Consider the following 12,995-nt stretch of genomic DNA (forward strand, 5'->3'; position numbering starts at 1 on the left):
TCCCTGCACCAGCAGACCCATAGCCCACCCGCCCAGCCCATGAGGCCCCCAGCTGCCCAGGGCAGGGACCAAGCCAGGTCTTAGGGATAATGACAGCAAGAGGATGTGGGTCCAGCAGGGGCCCCGGAGGCTGCAGGAGCAGAGCCTGACTTGCCTGTGGGCACGTCCTTCCTCCAAGTACTGAGTGTATATAAGGGGTGGGGGTTCTTTGCCTGTGGAATTACCCTGGGGGCATCCTAGCCCCAGGACTTCTCTCTCACACAGGGCACCTGGCCTGCACCCCTTCTCACCCTCCACTCTGCCATTCTCCCAGACAGGGGACATCCTTGACCAAGGTCAGCCTCAGCCTCCCCAAGGCATGTGGCTCACCTCCTGGCTTGGAGGAGTCTCTAGAAAAATCCCTGCTTTGGAAAATGAAGAGGGTCCCAGTTACGGTCCTGAGACTCCAAATCTGGCCTGGATGGAGGGGAGCAGATGCATACAGATTCCTTCCTGGGTGGTTGGGCCAGCCCAGTTCTCACCTGCAGCTAACCACAGGCAGCCAGGACTCCCATTGGCTGTGTGATCCTGTGCAAGAACCAATGAGAATTAGAGATGGAAATAGCAGAGCGTTAAACCAAGCATGAGGCCTTCCTGCCGCTGAGGTCCTGGCTCCCACAACCCATCCTAGAGCAGGTGGGCCTAGGTGATGGAACAGGCCTGGCTTGGCTACCGCCCTGTGGTCTGGACCCCAAGGGCCTTCCCAGCAAGTCTCCTGGCATGCAGGATCTCCCTTCCACCCAGGGGGCTTCCCGGTGGTGATGGCACCTCCATCCTCCTCCCCAGGTTCCCAGGGTGTTGCCACGTCACACCTGGCATCCATCTCCAGGAGGCTGGAAGCCCTTGCCCAGTGGAGGGTCAGGAGTTGGACATGGGAGAGGCTGGGCAAGTGCTGGCCCCAAAGAGGTGTTCCAAGTCCATCTGGCACACCCACAAGGCCATGTGGAGGCCAGGGAGGCCTGCCTGGATGCAGAGGCATGAGGGTCCATCCGCCAGGCGTCTCCCGTGGGTGTGGCCTCAGGTAGGAGATGGACCCACGCCACGCACGCTTGGGATTCCTGACCTGACCCTACCCCACCGCCTTCGTGGGAAAACTGAGGCTGGAGGAAGAAGCTCCTGCAGAGGAGAGGCGTGCTGGTGACCAGGCACGGGCACGTCAGGCAGAGGTGGCCGAGTGAGTGCTGTGGCCCTGGGCTGCGCTCACTGGGGGTCTAGTTCCCACCAGAAACACACAGACACAGCAGTACTTTTTGTAAGAAGCATCATAAATATATTTCAGGATAGACAGAACACAATAAATAGCCGGTACAAATACGTGAGGCAGCACGAAGCCGGTCCCTGTGTCGGGGCTCCCCAGCCAGAGCTGAGTGTCTGGTCACGTGGTGGACGCTGTGGGAAAGTGACCAGGCCCTGCTGTTTTTGAGGTAAAACTTTGTATGAACTTTTCCTTTAAAGCAAAACCCCAGCAGGACAGCAGACTTGCTGGAGCAGCTCTGGTTTTCAGCTTGGATGCTCACAGAGCCACCCATCTGGCCACCATGGTTGTCCAGGTGACGATGTCACAGCTGGACAAGGGCCAGAGAAAGTGAGTTGGTGATTCTGGAAGCCACAACTTCTCCCAGGCTTGTCCCATTCTCCAGAGGTTTTGGGGGGTTCCTGGTGGGGTTCTGGGGTGTGGCCACGCAGGTCTAGCTCCTGGGGCTCTGAGCCTGTCACCCCGTCCTCAGCTTCAGCACCCGGGACAGCGGTTCCTTGGCACTGGAGTAGACCAGGTAGGAGCCGGCCGCCGTGCGAAAGGCCTCCCAGTCTCTGCAGCCAAATGTTGGGAGGCTGTGCACAGCCACAAAGCCTTCGTACCCCTGCCACCTGCAGGGAGAGATGCTGTCAGCTTCTAGGCTGGGACGCCGGCCCCAGCAAGAGGAGTGAGTGTCTGGGCTGCTCCCTCTCCCTGGGGCTCCCACCCCACCCCTCCCTGACCCTCACCAGGGTCCCACCTGCCTCTCCCACCACCCACAGCATGAGGGGCCATGCATCCCAGCCCCCAAACCTCCCCAGGTTCCAATCGTGGGGAGCTGGGCGAGGAGGGGCCTTAGCCTGTAGAGAGGGAAACTGAGGCCCAGAAGGGGGAACCTGCCCTGTCTCAAGACCATTCAAGATCATCCTGGAATTTCTAGATAACTGAGAAACTTAGATCAGCAGTAAAAACATTAGAAATACAGAGGCAAAGGAGCTTTCATTTGCAGACATAGTTATACTTCTAGAACTCCCATGAGACATTTCTTTAGAAAACTATTCAAACTAATAAGAGGGGTTTCCCCTGTGGCTCAGTGGTAAAGTATTCGCCTGCCAACTTAGGAAACACAGGTTCGATCCCTGGTCTGAGAAGATCCCACAAGCTTCAGAGCAACTAAGCCTGAGTGCTGTAACTATTGAGCCTGTGCTTGAGAGCCCGGGAACCACAACTACTGAGCCCATGTGCCACACCAATTGAAACTCTCGCACCCTAGAGCCCGTGCTCCACAACAGGACAAGCCACTGCAATAAGAAGCCCATGCACTCCTACTAGAGAAAAGTCTATGGGTGGCAACGAAGACCCAATGCAGCCAAAACATAAAGAAAAATTAAAAAAAAAACTAATAAGATACTGTGGTTGCATGACACACAGATGAAAACGGACACGTGCTTACAACACTCGGAAAACTCCTTGAGGGGAAGGTCGTGAGAACGCCATGGTGCCTCTAAGTGTAAAATTTTACTGAAGGACACGTGAAAAACAGAGAGATCTACCACAGCCTTGGATGGAAACATTTAATAGAGTAACACACTAATAAGTCTCACATTAGTATATCCTCTCACTGCATCTCCAGCCAGAACCCAAAGTCATGAGTGTCAGCAGGACTAGCGGTCACCTAGCTGACCCAGGGGCCTGACCCAGACTCAGCCCGCACTCAGGTGCATCCAGTGCCAGGTGACCCACAGGGCTCCATGACCTGTGACTCGCTCTGAGCCTGTGGTCATTCATGGGGGAGGTGGGCACACCCAGGTGAACCAAGGTATCTAGCAGAGGCCTGGCCTTTACCTGTAAATAATACTGTTTACCGAGAAGGTATTTCCATCGAAGGAGTTTGCAACCACCAGGAAATAATCTTCTCCCACCGAGAAGAACTCCCAGTCCAGAGCACTGCGGGAGCAAGTGAGCAGAATTAGGACCTGGAGATGCTGCCTGGGGACTTGGGAGTTGGTGTCAGGTTGGTTCTCCCCCTAATCTCAGGATTCAGGGGGCTGGGTCCCACCTCCAAAATCCACAGAAGGAGGAGCAGTTTCCTCATCCATACAACCAGTTGGTCTATTCCAGGGAAATACAAATTAGTTGTTCATTTTTTAAGCTTAAAAAATTTAATTGTAAATAAAATACACATAACACAAAACATTCTATTTTATTCATCTTTAAATGGACATTTAACCTTAGTGGCATTGGGTACCTTCACATTGACGTGCAACCATCACCACATCCATCTCCAGAATTTCTCCATCTTCCAAACTGAACCTCTGTCCCCAGGAAACACTCACTCCCCATCCCCTCCCCCAGCCCCTGGCCCCCACCATCTACTTCCTGTCCCTACAGATCTGACTCCTCTAGGGACCTTGGGTAAGTGGATCACACAGTATTTGTCCTTCTGTGTCTGGCCTATGTCACTGAGCACAGTGTCCTCAAGGTTCATCCGTGCTGCCAGGTGTCAGGATGTAGAACAATATTCTACTGTAAGAATGGACCACATTCATCTGCCCATGGACACTTGGGCTACAAGGGTGAACAGTGCAGCTCCGAACATGGGTACAAGAGTTGTTCACTTGGAAGAGGTTGAAAGAGAGGAACAGTCCTAAACTCGCGGCCACTCCCTAAAAGTCTGCAGTGCCCCGTGGAGGCGAAAACTTGAGGACCCTTGCTGTGAGGTCATATGCTTCTTCCCTGACTCCAGTTCAGTTCAGGTGCCAGCAGGGTCTGCTGACGTAGAGACATCCCTCTAAATTTGGAAGTTGTGGTTTTTACTGCGAACAGACCACTGCACCCTGTTTTCAACAAATGCCCCTGAACTTGCTAAGGGTGAGTCTGTGCTCAGAGACATCTTAGTTCCCAGGGATCTGACAGAGGTCTTCTGGGAAGGACCTCCTAGAGCCCAGTCTATGCCAGGAGGCCAACCTGGACATCAGCCATGGTCCCCAGTCACCACTCTAATTACTGTGGGCCCACTTTACAGATGAGGAAACTGAGGCTTCAGCCTTGCAGGAGTCACTCAGATGTCCAAGGCCAGGCCAATGCATCTGCATCCAGAGGCCTCGGGGTTATGGCCTGTTCAGACAGCACACAGTCACACTCTCTTGGTTGATACTCACCCTGGGTTCCTTCTCAGTGGGGCACTGAGGGCGCTGGCCTAGAGCTCCAACAGAACCCTGGGTGTGAGATGGCCACAGAGGTCCCTGGGGACATGCAGGGGGGCAAGGCCAGTGGGGGCCCTGGGGCTCCTGACTCTTCCTTCTTCTGTTATCTAGAATCCTGTCTCGGCCACTTCCAGCCATGGCCAGTTGTGATTCATCATTAAGAAAAAGTGGTGACTGTGGCCATGCTCACTGAGGGGTTTCATGCAGTGTGGCATGGGTGGGGGCAGTAGGGCAGCCATGTGGTCCCACATGCAGTATTCTGCCAACTGTAACTGGTTCTGGAACCAAGGCCCATGGAAAAGCAGCAAAATGTTGACTGCACCATCTGCCCCCACGGCTCACATCAGAAGCTGCTGAGGCTTAACCCAGCAGGAAATCAATGTCTGGCATGACTTCCTGTTTTACCTCCAAAGCATCAGGGCAGTTAAGTCTGCTGACAGTAATGTGAAGGATATTTTTAATCCTTCAGAACCACACCTTGGTCAAATGGTGGAAATAGACAAATATCCATCAACTGATGAAAGGTAAACAAAGTGTGATAAACACAGTGGAATATTACTCAGTCATTAAAAGAGTGAGGCACTAAGGTACAACGTGGATGAACCTTGAAAACATGACAAGTGAAAGAAGCCAGACACATTTGAATGCAATGTCCAGATGGGGAAACCCAGAGGGACAGAAAGCAGGCTGGTGGGTTCCAGGGGCTGGGGAGGGCAATAACAGCTGAGGGGTGGGGTTTCTTTTCAAGGTAATGAAAATGTTCTAAAGTCACCATGGAAATGGTTGTACACATATGCAAATTTCATTAAAAAAAACAACACTGAATTCTAAGAAACAAACACACAAGCCACAGCTTTTAAAAGCAGTTAGAGTCAAGGCTACAGCAGGAGCCGCAGTCACTCAGCTGGCCATGTGGAAGGTCTGCGGGGGTGGACAGCGAGGCCGCGTCACACCTGTGGGCTGAGGGTGGGCACCGTGGCCCCACGGATGCTCAGGTGCGTGCACTGCTGTCTGGGCGGCTTCGGAGGTCGTAGGACCGTGGCCCCTGGATCCCCGCCCCGGCCCGTGGCCTGCGTACCTGCAGGTGCGAATCTCCTGGAAGCGGACGAACGTCTGCGTGGTGATGTTCAGCTCGTATATGACCGAGTTGATGACGTAGGAGTCGTTCTGCACTCGCATCTCCACATCGTAGCGGTGACTGTTCGCCACGGCGAGGAAGACCCTCTCCCCAATGTGGAAAACCTCCCAGTCTGCGGCGCCAAACGTCTGGGACCGTGAGAGGGAAGCTGAGAGCACGCTGTGGGCAGAGACCCTCAGGATGGCCACCCACGCAGCTCCAGCCCCTGCACTCCAGGCGTCAAGCAGGCGCCCCTCCTGCAGGGGCTGCCCTTTCCCAGCCTCCTCCAAGGCCAGTCAAAGGACCATCTGCCTAGACAGCTTCTTACCCCCGTGCTACCCCTTCCCCAGGCCCCAGTGTGCCCTGGAGGAGGTCCAACTGCTATCACACCTCTTCCAGGGAGCCCTCTCTGCTCCCTCCAGTTATGAACTCAGAAGCAACATCTAGGTACCTCCAGAGTTACTTACTACACATTCTCCCTGGCCTGAGGCTCTCCTCTGGCTCTCTGGACAGCCCCATCCTGTGAAGGCTACTCCTCCAAAATCACTCATCAACCTGGAGGGTGAGGTGTGCATGGGCCCATAGGTCTGGACTTACAGAAATGGCCGGCTGCCAAGCGTTGGGCGCAGACCTCGAGCTGCATGAGCTGATTTACATGTGGACCCACCAGGAGGTTTATGACCAGCATCTCTGGGATGCTGGGGCGGGAGTGCATGGGGAAGGGGAGGAACAGATGAGTCCAGATCCACCCCTGTTCTGAGAAACAAAGGAGTGACCACACCGGACAGGAGCTTCAGTGGAGGGGGGTTACATGGCAGTTCCCCAAAACAGGGGAGCAGTGTGCAACAGCTCCTGAGCACCCCAGACCACAGCCTGGCGAGGCTGCTGGAGTCTGAGTTCCTGTGTCAGCACAAAGGGCTTGACTCTGTCTGTTCCCACAAGCCGGTGAGGGCTGCGGAAGCTCTGATGACACTTTGCATTGAAATCATCTTTAAATGTTTTGCCTCTTGACGTTTGACCTGTGATACTGGTGGAGAGACTGACCCTCCTGTTGACAATAATCATAAACTCTGGATACAATCAGAGAAGGAAATGGCAACCTACTCCAGTATTCTTGCCGGGAAAATTCCACGGACAGAGGGCCTGGTGGGTTACAGTCCATGGGATCACAAAGAGTCGGACACAACCCAAGTGACTAAGCACTGGATACAATACTTAAAAATGTCCACAACTGCTTAAAGGTTCTGGAGAAGGGCCAAGGGCAGGCAGAAAGTGGAGGGGAGATGATGGCCCTTGAACGCATGTTTGTCTGACTTTCCCTCTGAGGACATTCCTGGTCCTGTGGCATATGGGTCTGGCACTCAAGTGGAGGCAGCAGACTGGCTGGACACAGACCTTGAACTGCATGAGCTGATTTACACATGGGCCCACGTGTAAATAAAAGGAGGTTTATGAACATCATCTCTGGGATGCTGGGGTGGGAGTGTATGGGGAAGGGGAGGACCAGACAAGTCCAGATCCAAGGTTAGCGTTTGGGGCTTGCAGAGTGTCTAGAAATCTAAGGAGACTAGCCTAGGAAGGAGGGACTCCCAGTAGGGGGAGGCCCCAGTATCTCCTTATTAACTTCTCTCAAGTCCATTTTAACTCCTGAACTGCATACACAGGGGACAGGACCCCAGGAACCCAGAGACAAACAACAGCTGAGCGGCTGGAGGAACTGACCAGAGAATTAGACAGCAGGGGAACCAGCAGGTAAGTGTGAGCTATGATCAGGAGAAGAAACAGCAAGTAGAAATAGGTTGACACAGCGCAAATACTGGAGTGAACAGACACAAACTTTATAGTAACTGTGATCAGAATCTATAGGCAAATATGTATGTAATCAAAATAAGATGGGGAGATCTGGAGAGTTATGAAAACTCTAGAAGGAGGCAAACAGAAGTCCTGTTCCTGAAAAGCAAAATGCCTGTATTCACAAATCTATTGCATAGGATCAAAAGCTACCTAGACAATCCAGAAGAAAGAATCTGTGAACTAGAAGATATACTAATAGAAATTATCTGACTTGAAGCACAGAAAGGGGGGGAATGTTTACAATGAAAGTAAACAGAGCCTCAATGATGATATAATGCAGTCTAGTGCATGAAGCTAGGACAAACCTAGACAGCTTATTAAAAAACAGAGACATTACTTTTCCGACAAAGGTCTATATAATCAAAGCTATGGTTTTTCCAGTAGTCATGTATGGATGTGAGAGTTGGACCATAAAGAAGGCTGAGCATTGAAGAAATGATGCTTCTGAGCTGTGGTGTTGGAGAAGAGTCTTGAGAATCTCTTGGACTACAAGGAGATCAAACCGGTCAGTCTTAAAGGAAATCAGTCCTGAATGTTCATTGGAAGGACTGATGCTGAAGTTTAAGTTCCAATACTTTGGCCACCTGATGAGAAGAGCCGACTCATTGGAAAAGACCTTGATGCTGGGAAAGATTGAAGGCAGGAGGAGAAGGGGGCGACAGAGGATGAGATGGTTGGATGGCATCACTGACTCAATGGACATGAGTTTGAGCAAACTCTGGGAGATGGTGAAGGTCAGGGAAGCCTGGAGTGCTGCCGTTCATGGAGTCACAAAGAGTTGGACATGACTTAGTCACTGAACAGCAACAACAATGTGCATGTAATTAGATCACAGAAGGAAAGGAAAGGAGAATGAGGCAGAAAAAAATTTAAGTAAATGTTGGCTAAAATTTCCCCAAATATGATTAAAACCACCAAACCACAGATCCAAGATCAGAGACCCCAAGCAGAATAAATACAATGCCCCCATAACCTCAACACATCATATTAAATATCTGAGGATAGACAGAGAAGATTTCAGAAGCAGCCAGAGGAAAAAGACATTTGTTATAGGGAAACAGTGGTGCCAGTGGTACCCAACTTCTCATCAGAAACAGTTGAAGTTCGATATCAATGGATAAACATCTTTAAAGGAAATGAAAGAAAACCATGAACCCAGAATTCTACAACCAGTGAAAACATCCTTCACTGTAAAGTCACTTTCAGATAAAAGTGGTAGAATGAACTGCCAGCAGACCTGCTTTATAAGCAGTCCTGAAGGAAGCTACAGAGGGTAAAATTCCACAAGGAGCACAATGTCTGCAGGAAGCCCACAGAGGGCACTGGGACCAGTGAGCTGGGTGTTAAGACAACTCACTGTTTACAGTAAACAAGAGGACAAGCTGTGGAACTCATACCCTAAGCAGACATGTCAGTTTATACATGCTCCCAATAGCCCAATGGACAGGTAAGGATAAATGAGATCATGTAGTTGTAAGGTTATCACATTATATGTAAAGTATAACATTAATTCAAAAATAGATTGTACACCAGAAACTAACACAACATTGTTTGTCAACTATACTCCAATATAAATTTAAAAAAATTTTAAAATTTGAATTGAACATATTAACACAAGACCTTCCCTAGTAGCTCAGACAGTAAAGCATCTGCCTGCAATACAGGAGACCTGAGTTCAATCCTTGGGTTGGGAAGACCCCCTGGAGATGGAAATGGCAACCCACTTCAGTATTCTTGCCTGGAGAATTCCGTGGACAGAGGAGCCTGGTGGGCTACAGTCCATGGGATCGCAAAGAGTCAGACACGACTGAGCGACTGACACGCACACGGTTAATTAAAAAATAAAAAATAGATTGCAGTGTGGATACGGGGTGGGGCAGAGGAGTGTGAGATGCATTGGGAGATTAGGATTAATATATATATACACCACCATGCATAAAAAAGATACCTAGTGGGAAGCCGCTGTATAGCACATGGAACTCAGCTCGATGCCCTGTGATGACCTAGTTCAGTGGGATGGGGGTGGGAGGTCTAAGAGGGAGGGGATATATGTATACCACAGCTGATCCACTTCCTTGTACAGCAGAAAATAACATTGTAAAGCAATTATACTCCAATAAAAAATAGATTGGAGTAAGTTGAACATGTATATTGTGATTGCTGAAGCACACAATTACACAACAAACTGAATTAATACAAAAAAGAGGGGACAGAAGGCTATGTATGTGACCAAGAACTTGTTTTATACCTAATGTATAAGGAACTCCTACATATCAGTAATGAAAGGTAAAAAAATTAAAGTATGGGCAAAGACTTGAATATGCATTTTGCAAAAGGGATTCTGGCAAACCAGCAGGTGGGTGGAAATGTGCCATTGTTACCAGGGGACTGTGACTTAAAAACCACACGATGGTGCCGTTTCACACCTTGTAAGTAAGACTAAAAATACAGGCAAAACTGGGTGTTGGCTCGAGTGTGGGATGACTGGCACTCACGCTGTTTTTGGGAATGTATGAAATGGTAGGACTGTTTTGGAAAACTGCTTGGCAATTTCTTCAGAAGTTAAACATCCGCCTACCTCATGGCCTAGAATTCCACTCTTAGGTCTTTACTCAAGAAAAGTAAAAACAATTTGCCCACAGAAAGCCATGTATGAGATGCCTTTAGTAGAATTATTCATAATAGTGAAAATCTGGAAACAGCTCAGGTCGTACAAAGAATTGAGCCTAGAAGCCACACAGCGATCAAGTTCTGGACCCAGCTGCTTCCTGGGGACACCGTGCCTATCCCGAGGTAGGTAGTCCTGGCCGTCCAGAGCTGGTCACCGCGATGCCCAGCGATGCTGGAGGGACAATTGCATTCCCTAATGCCCAGCGATGCTGGAGGGACAGTTGCATTCCAAGCCCACGTGGGAAGAGGCTCTGTTTTCCTTTACTCTGACTGGCGGGGGACGGGTCTGCGGACTACCCCTTCTCGGAGGTCACTTTCCGGCTTGTACAATCCGCCCAGCGCAGCCTGTGGTCCCCGCGGCTCCGGTACCCGCCCAGCCGCTCGCCTGGTGTTTTCTCCACGTCCAGCAGAGGGCGTGGCTGCCCGTTCTACTGCCCTGTGCGCGGAGCCAGGACATCACCGCCTCCCCACCCCCACCCCACCCACGCCCCGCGGCCGAGGGGCGCGGGGGGCCGAGAAACAGGCTTGGGCCCGTCCGAGGGTTGGAAACAAGGGAGCTAAAGCTATAAGAGTGACTCACAGGACAAGGACAGGGACCAGGGCACCTGGCGTCGGCGACCCTGCTGGACCAGGAGCTGGGCTGAGGCCTTCCTGGGTTAGCACCCTCTCCTCACCCCGGCTCGGAGGTGGCACTATTTCTGTCTCCTGGGGCCAGGCCGCAACTTCCGAGCCGGGAGGACACTTGGGCCTGTGGGGCCTCCAGCCTCATCAGAGGACCGATGTTAGAGACCCACAAGAGTGTGCAGAGTGACACACACGTGCCAGCCCAACCAGGTCGCAGAAACCACGGGAGTGGCCACACTGAATCGCCGGTTCTGCCCCACCCTTTGCTGATGAGAGCACCGCAGTGGGAAACGCACACGCACGCACACACCTGCATGCACCTATGTATACACGTGCACACACCTGCATGGATGAGATTTTACACACAATCCTGCACGCATGCATCTGTATACATGTGCACATAACTGCAAGCACTCACGTGCACACACCTGCACATGTACACACCCACACAGAACAAGCGGCCAGGGCTGGTCTGAGAAGGGGGTCTCCCCCAGATCACCAGAGCTTACTTTCAGCTCCGAGCCACTCCACCCTCAGCTCACTGGCTTTGAGCCCCAGCAAGAAGGGGTTGGCCTGCAGGCAAGGGTCGGTAAAGGGGATGTCTGGGCCTAGGAACTGGGAGAAGAGGGCCCGAGCCCAGGGGGAAGGACGGGGGCGTGGCCAGCGGCTGGGGAGGGGAGGAGCATCCAGGTGGGCGTGGCTTAGAGGGGCTCTCGCCTCGCCTCGCCTCTGCTCTGTGCGCCCAGTGGGGTGAGGGCGCCCGATACAGCAAGTACAGGCTGCCTCATTAAATTTGAGTTTCAGATTAAAATGATTTTTCAGTCTATGTGTATGGGCACGCTTTCACTAAAAACCGATTCTTTGTTTTTCTGGAATTCACATTGAAATAGGCGTCCTATATTTTATTCGCCAGGGGCAAGCAGAGTCCGGCAGGGGGCCGCCTGACTGCCAGTCACTGGCTGGCAGTGAGCTTCCCTCCAAGCCTGGGGCCGACACCTGAGCCCTCAGCCCGAGGCTGGGCTCCTCCCATTCGGAAGTAAACGGGGGAGAATCCCAGCCCAGGGCTGCACCAGCCTGGGCAGGGGTGAGCTGGCCTGAGGCCCCGCCGTCAGGCCACTCCTGGATTCTGAGCGCATTAGAAACACGTCAGGGAGAGAAGAAGAAATTCCCACATCAAACAGCTCTGCCAAGCCCTGCCTGGCACCAGAGCAAGGCAGCCCGGCACCTGCTGGGCTGGGCCGACCCTTCCCGCCCTTCTTTGAGCGGAATTCCCCGGAGCCCTGCCCTGGAATCCCCTGGCACCGCGCCTGCCTGGGCCCGGAGCACCTCGAGGGAGGATGGTGCTTCTGGGACTTGGCAGCTAGAGCACCTGGAGCCCTTAACAGTGCCCTAGAGGGTGGGTAGGCTCTCAGTGATCAGCAGATTGCTTGCTGGGCAGGAGGCCCTTGGGTTCCGGCTTTGATGGAGCAAAGAACCCAGCTCTCCGAGTGCCTGGGGAGGGAGGACCAGGTGCACTGCCAGGAGAAGTCAGGAAGGTTCCAAAGGACCCTGGGGGATTAAGCCCTTGACACTGTGGGCGGTTGGCTAAGGTGGGAGAGGGGCCCCCTTCTGGGAGACTGCAGGGGGCAGCACACTCCCTGTACAACTTTTGGGAGCCCTTCAGCTCTCCCCTGGTACAGCGACCCCTCCACACCTTGCTCTTCCCTGGGCTGCCTGGTCCACTGCCAGCTCCAGCCTCACAGAGCAAACCAGAAGCATAGGAGGAAGTGCCCTGGCCCTGGCGAGCACACAGGCTGGTCCCTTCCAGAGCTGACCACCAACACCCTCCTTACAGACTGCTGCCTCCTTCATTTGTGGACATTTACATTCTTGGGGCTTCCCTGGTGGCTCAAACGGTAAAGAATCTGCCTAAATCCGGGAGACTGGGTTCAATCCCTGGATGGGGAAGATCCCCTGGAGGAGGGCATGGCAACTCACTCCAGTATTCTTGCCTGGAGAATCCCATGGACAGAGAAGCTGGGCAGGCTATAGTCCATGGGGTTGCACAGAGTTGGACATGACTAAAGTAACTTAGCATGCACGCACATTCTTGGTGACGACTGCCTTTCTGACAAACCCCAGCTTCATTCTCTGTCTCCTCAAACACTGATGACTCTGGGCAGCTCCTCTGCCTGTCCCTCACCTGCCCTGATAAGTGGTTTCCCAGGGGGCTTCACTGGCTCTCTTCATAGAGACCCTGTCAGCCCTCAGC

At 52.4% G+C, this 12,995-nt stretch overlaps 1 protein-coding gene across 5 annotated transcripts in view; it reads right to left on the reverse strand.

Moving 5' to 3' along the window:
- Positions 1–1,286: 1,286 nt before the first annotated feature.
- Positions 1,287–12,995, reverse strand: part of TSPEAR (thrombospondin type laminin G domain and EAR repeats) — a 184,109-nt gene continuing 172,400 nt past the window's right edge. For 4 of the 5 annotated variants that reach the window (XR_014076760.1, XM_081570086.1, XM_081570087.1 and 1 more), the window contains 3 exons: positions 5,558–5,745; positions 3,119–3,220; positions 1,287–1,905 (listed from right to left, as the gene is read on the reverse strand). Coding sequence is in view for 4 of the 5 variants with exons in the window: in XM_081570086.1 (XP_081426212.1) it covers positions 1,752–1,905; positions 3,119–3,220; positions 5,558–5,745 (444 nt within the window). In the remaining variant the exon portion in view is untranslated. Of the gene's footprint in view, positions 1,906–3,118; positions 3,221–5,557; positions 5,777–12,995 lie in introns of all 5 variants that reach the window. The other variant, XM_081570085.1, reaches the window with a different exon arrangement.

This window comes from Giraffa tippelskirchi, chromosome 2 (assembly GCF_054371585.1).
Source record: "Giraffa tippelskirchi isolate mGirTip1 chromosome 2, T2T-mGirTip1v1.2.pri, whole genome shotgun sequence".
NCBI classification, from domain to species: domain Eukaryota; kingdom Metazoa; phylum Chordata; class Mammalia; order Artiodactyla; family Giraffidae; genus Giraffa; species Giraffa tippelskirchi.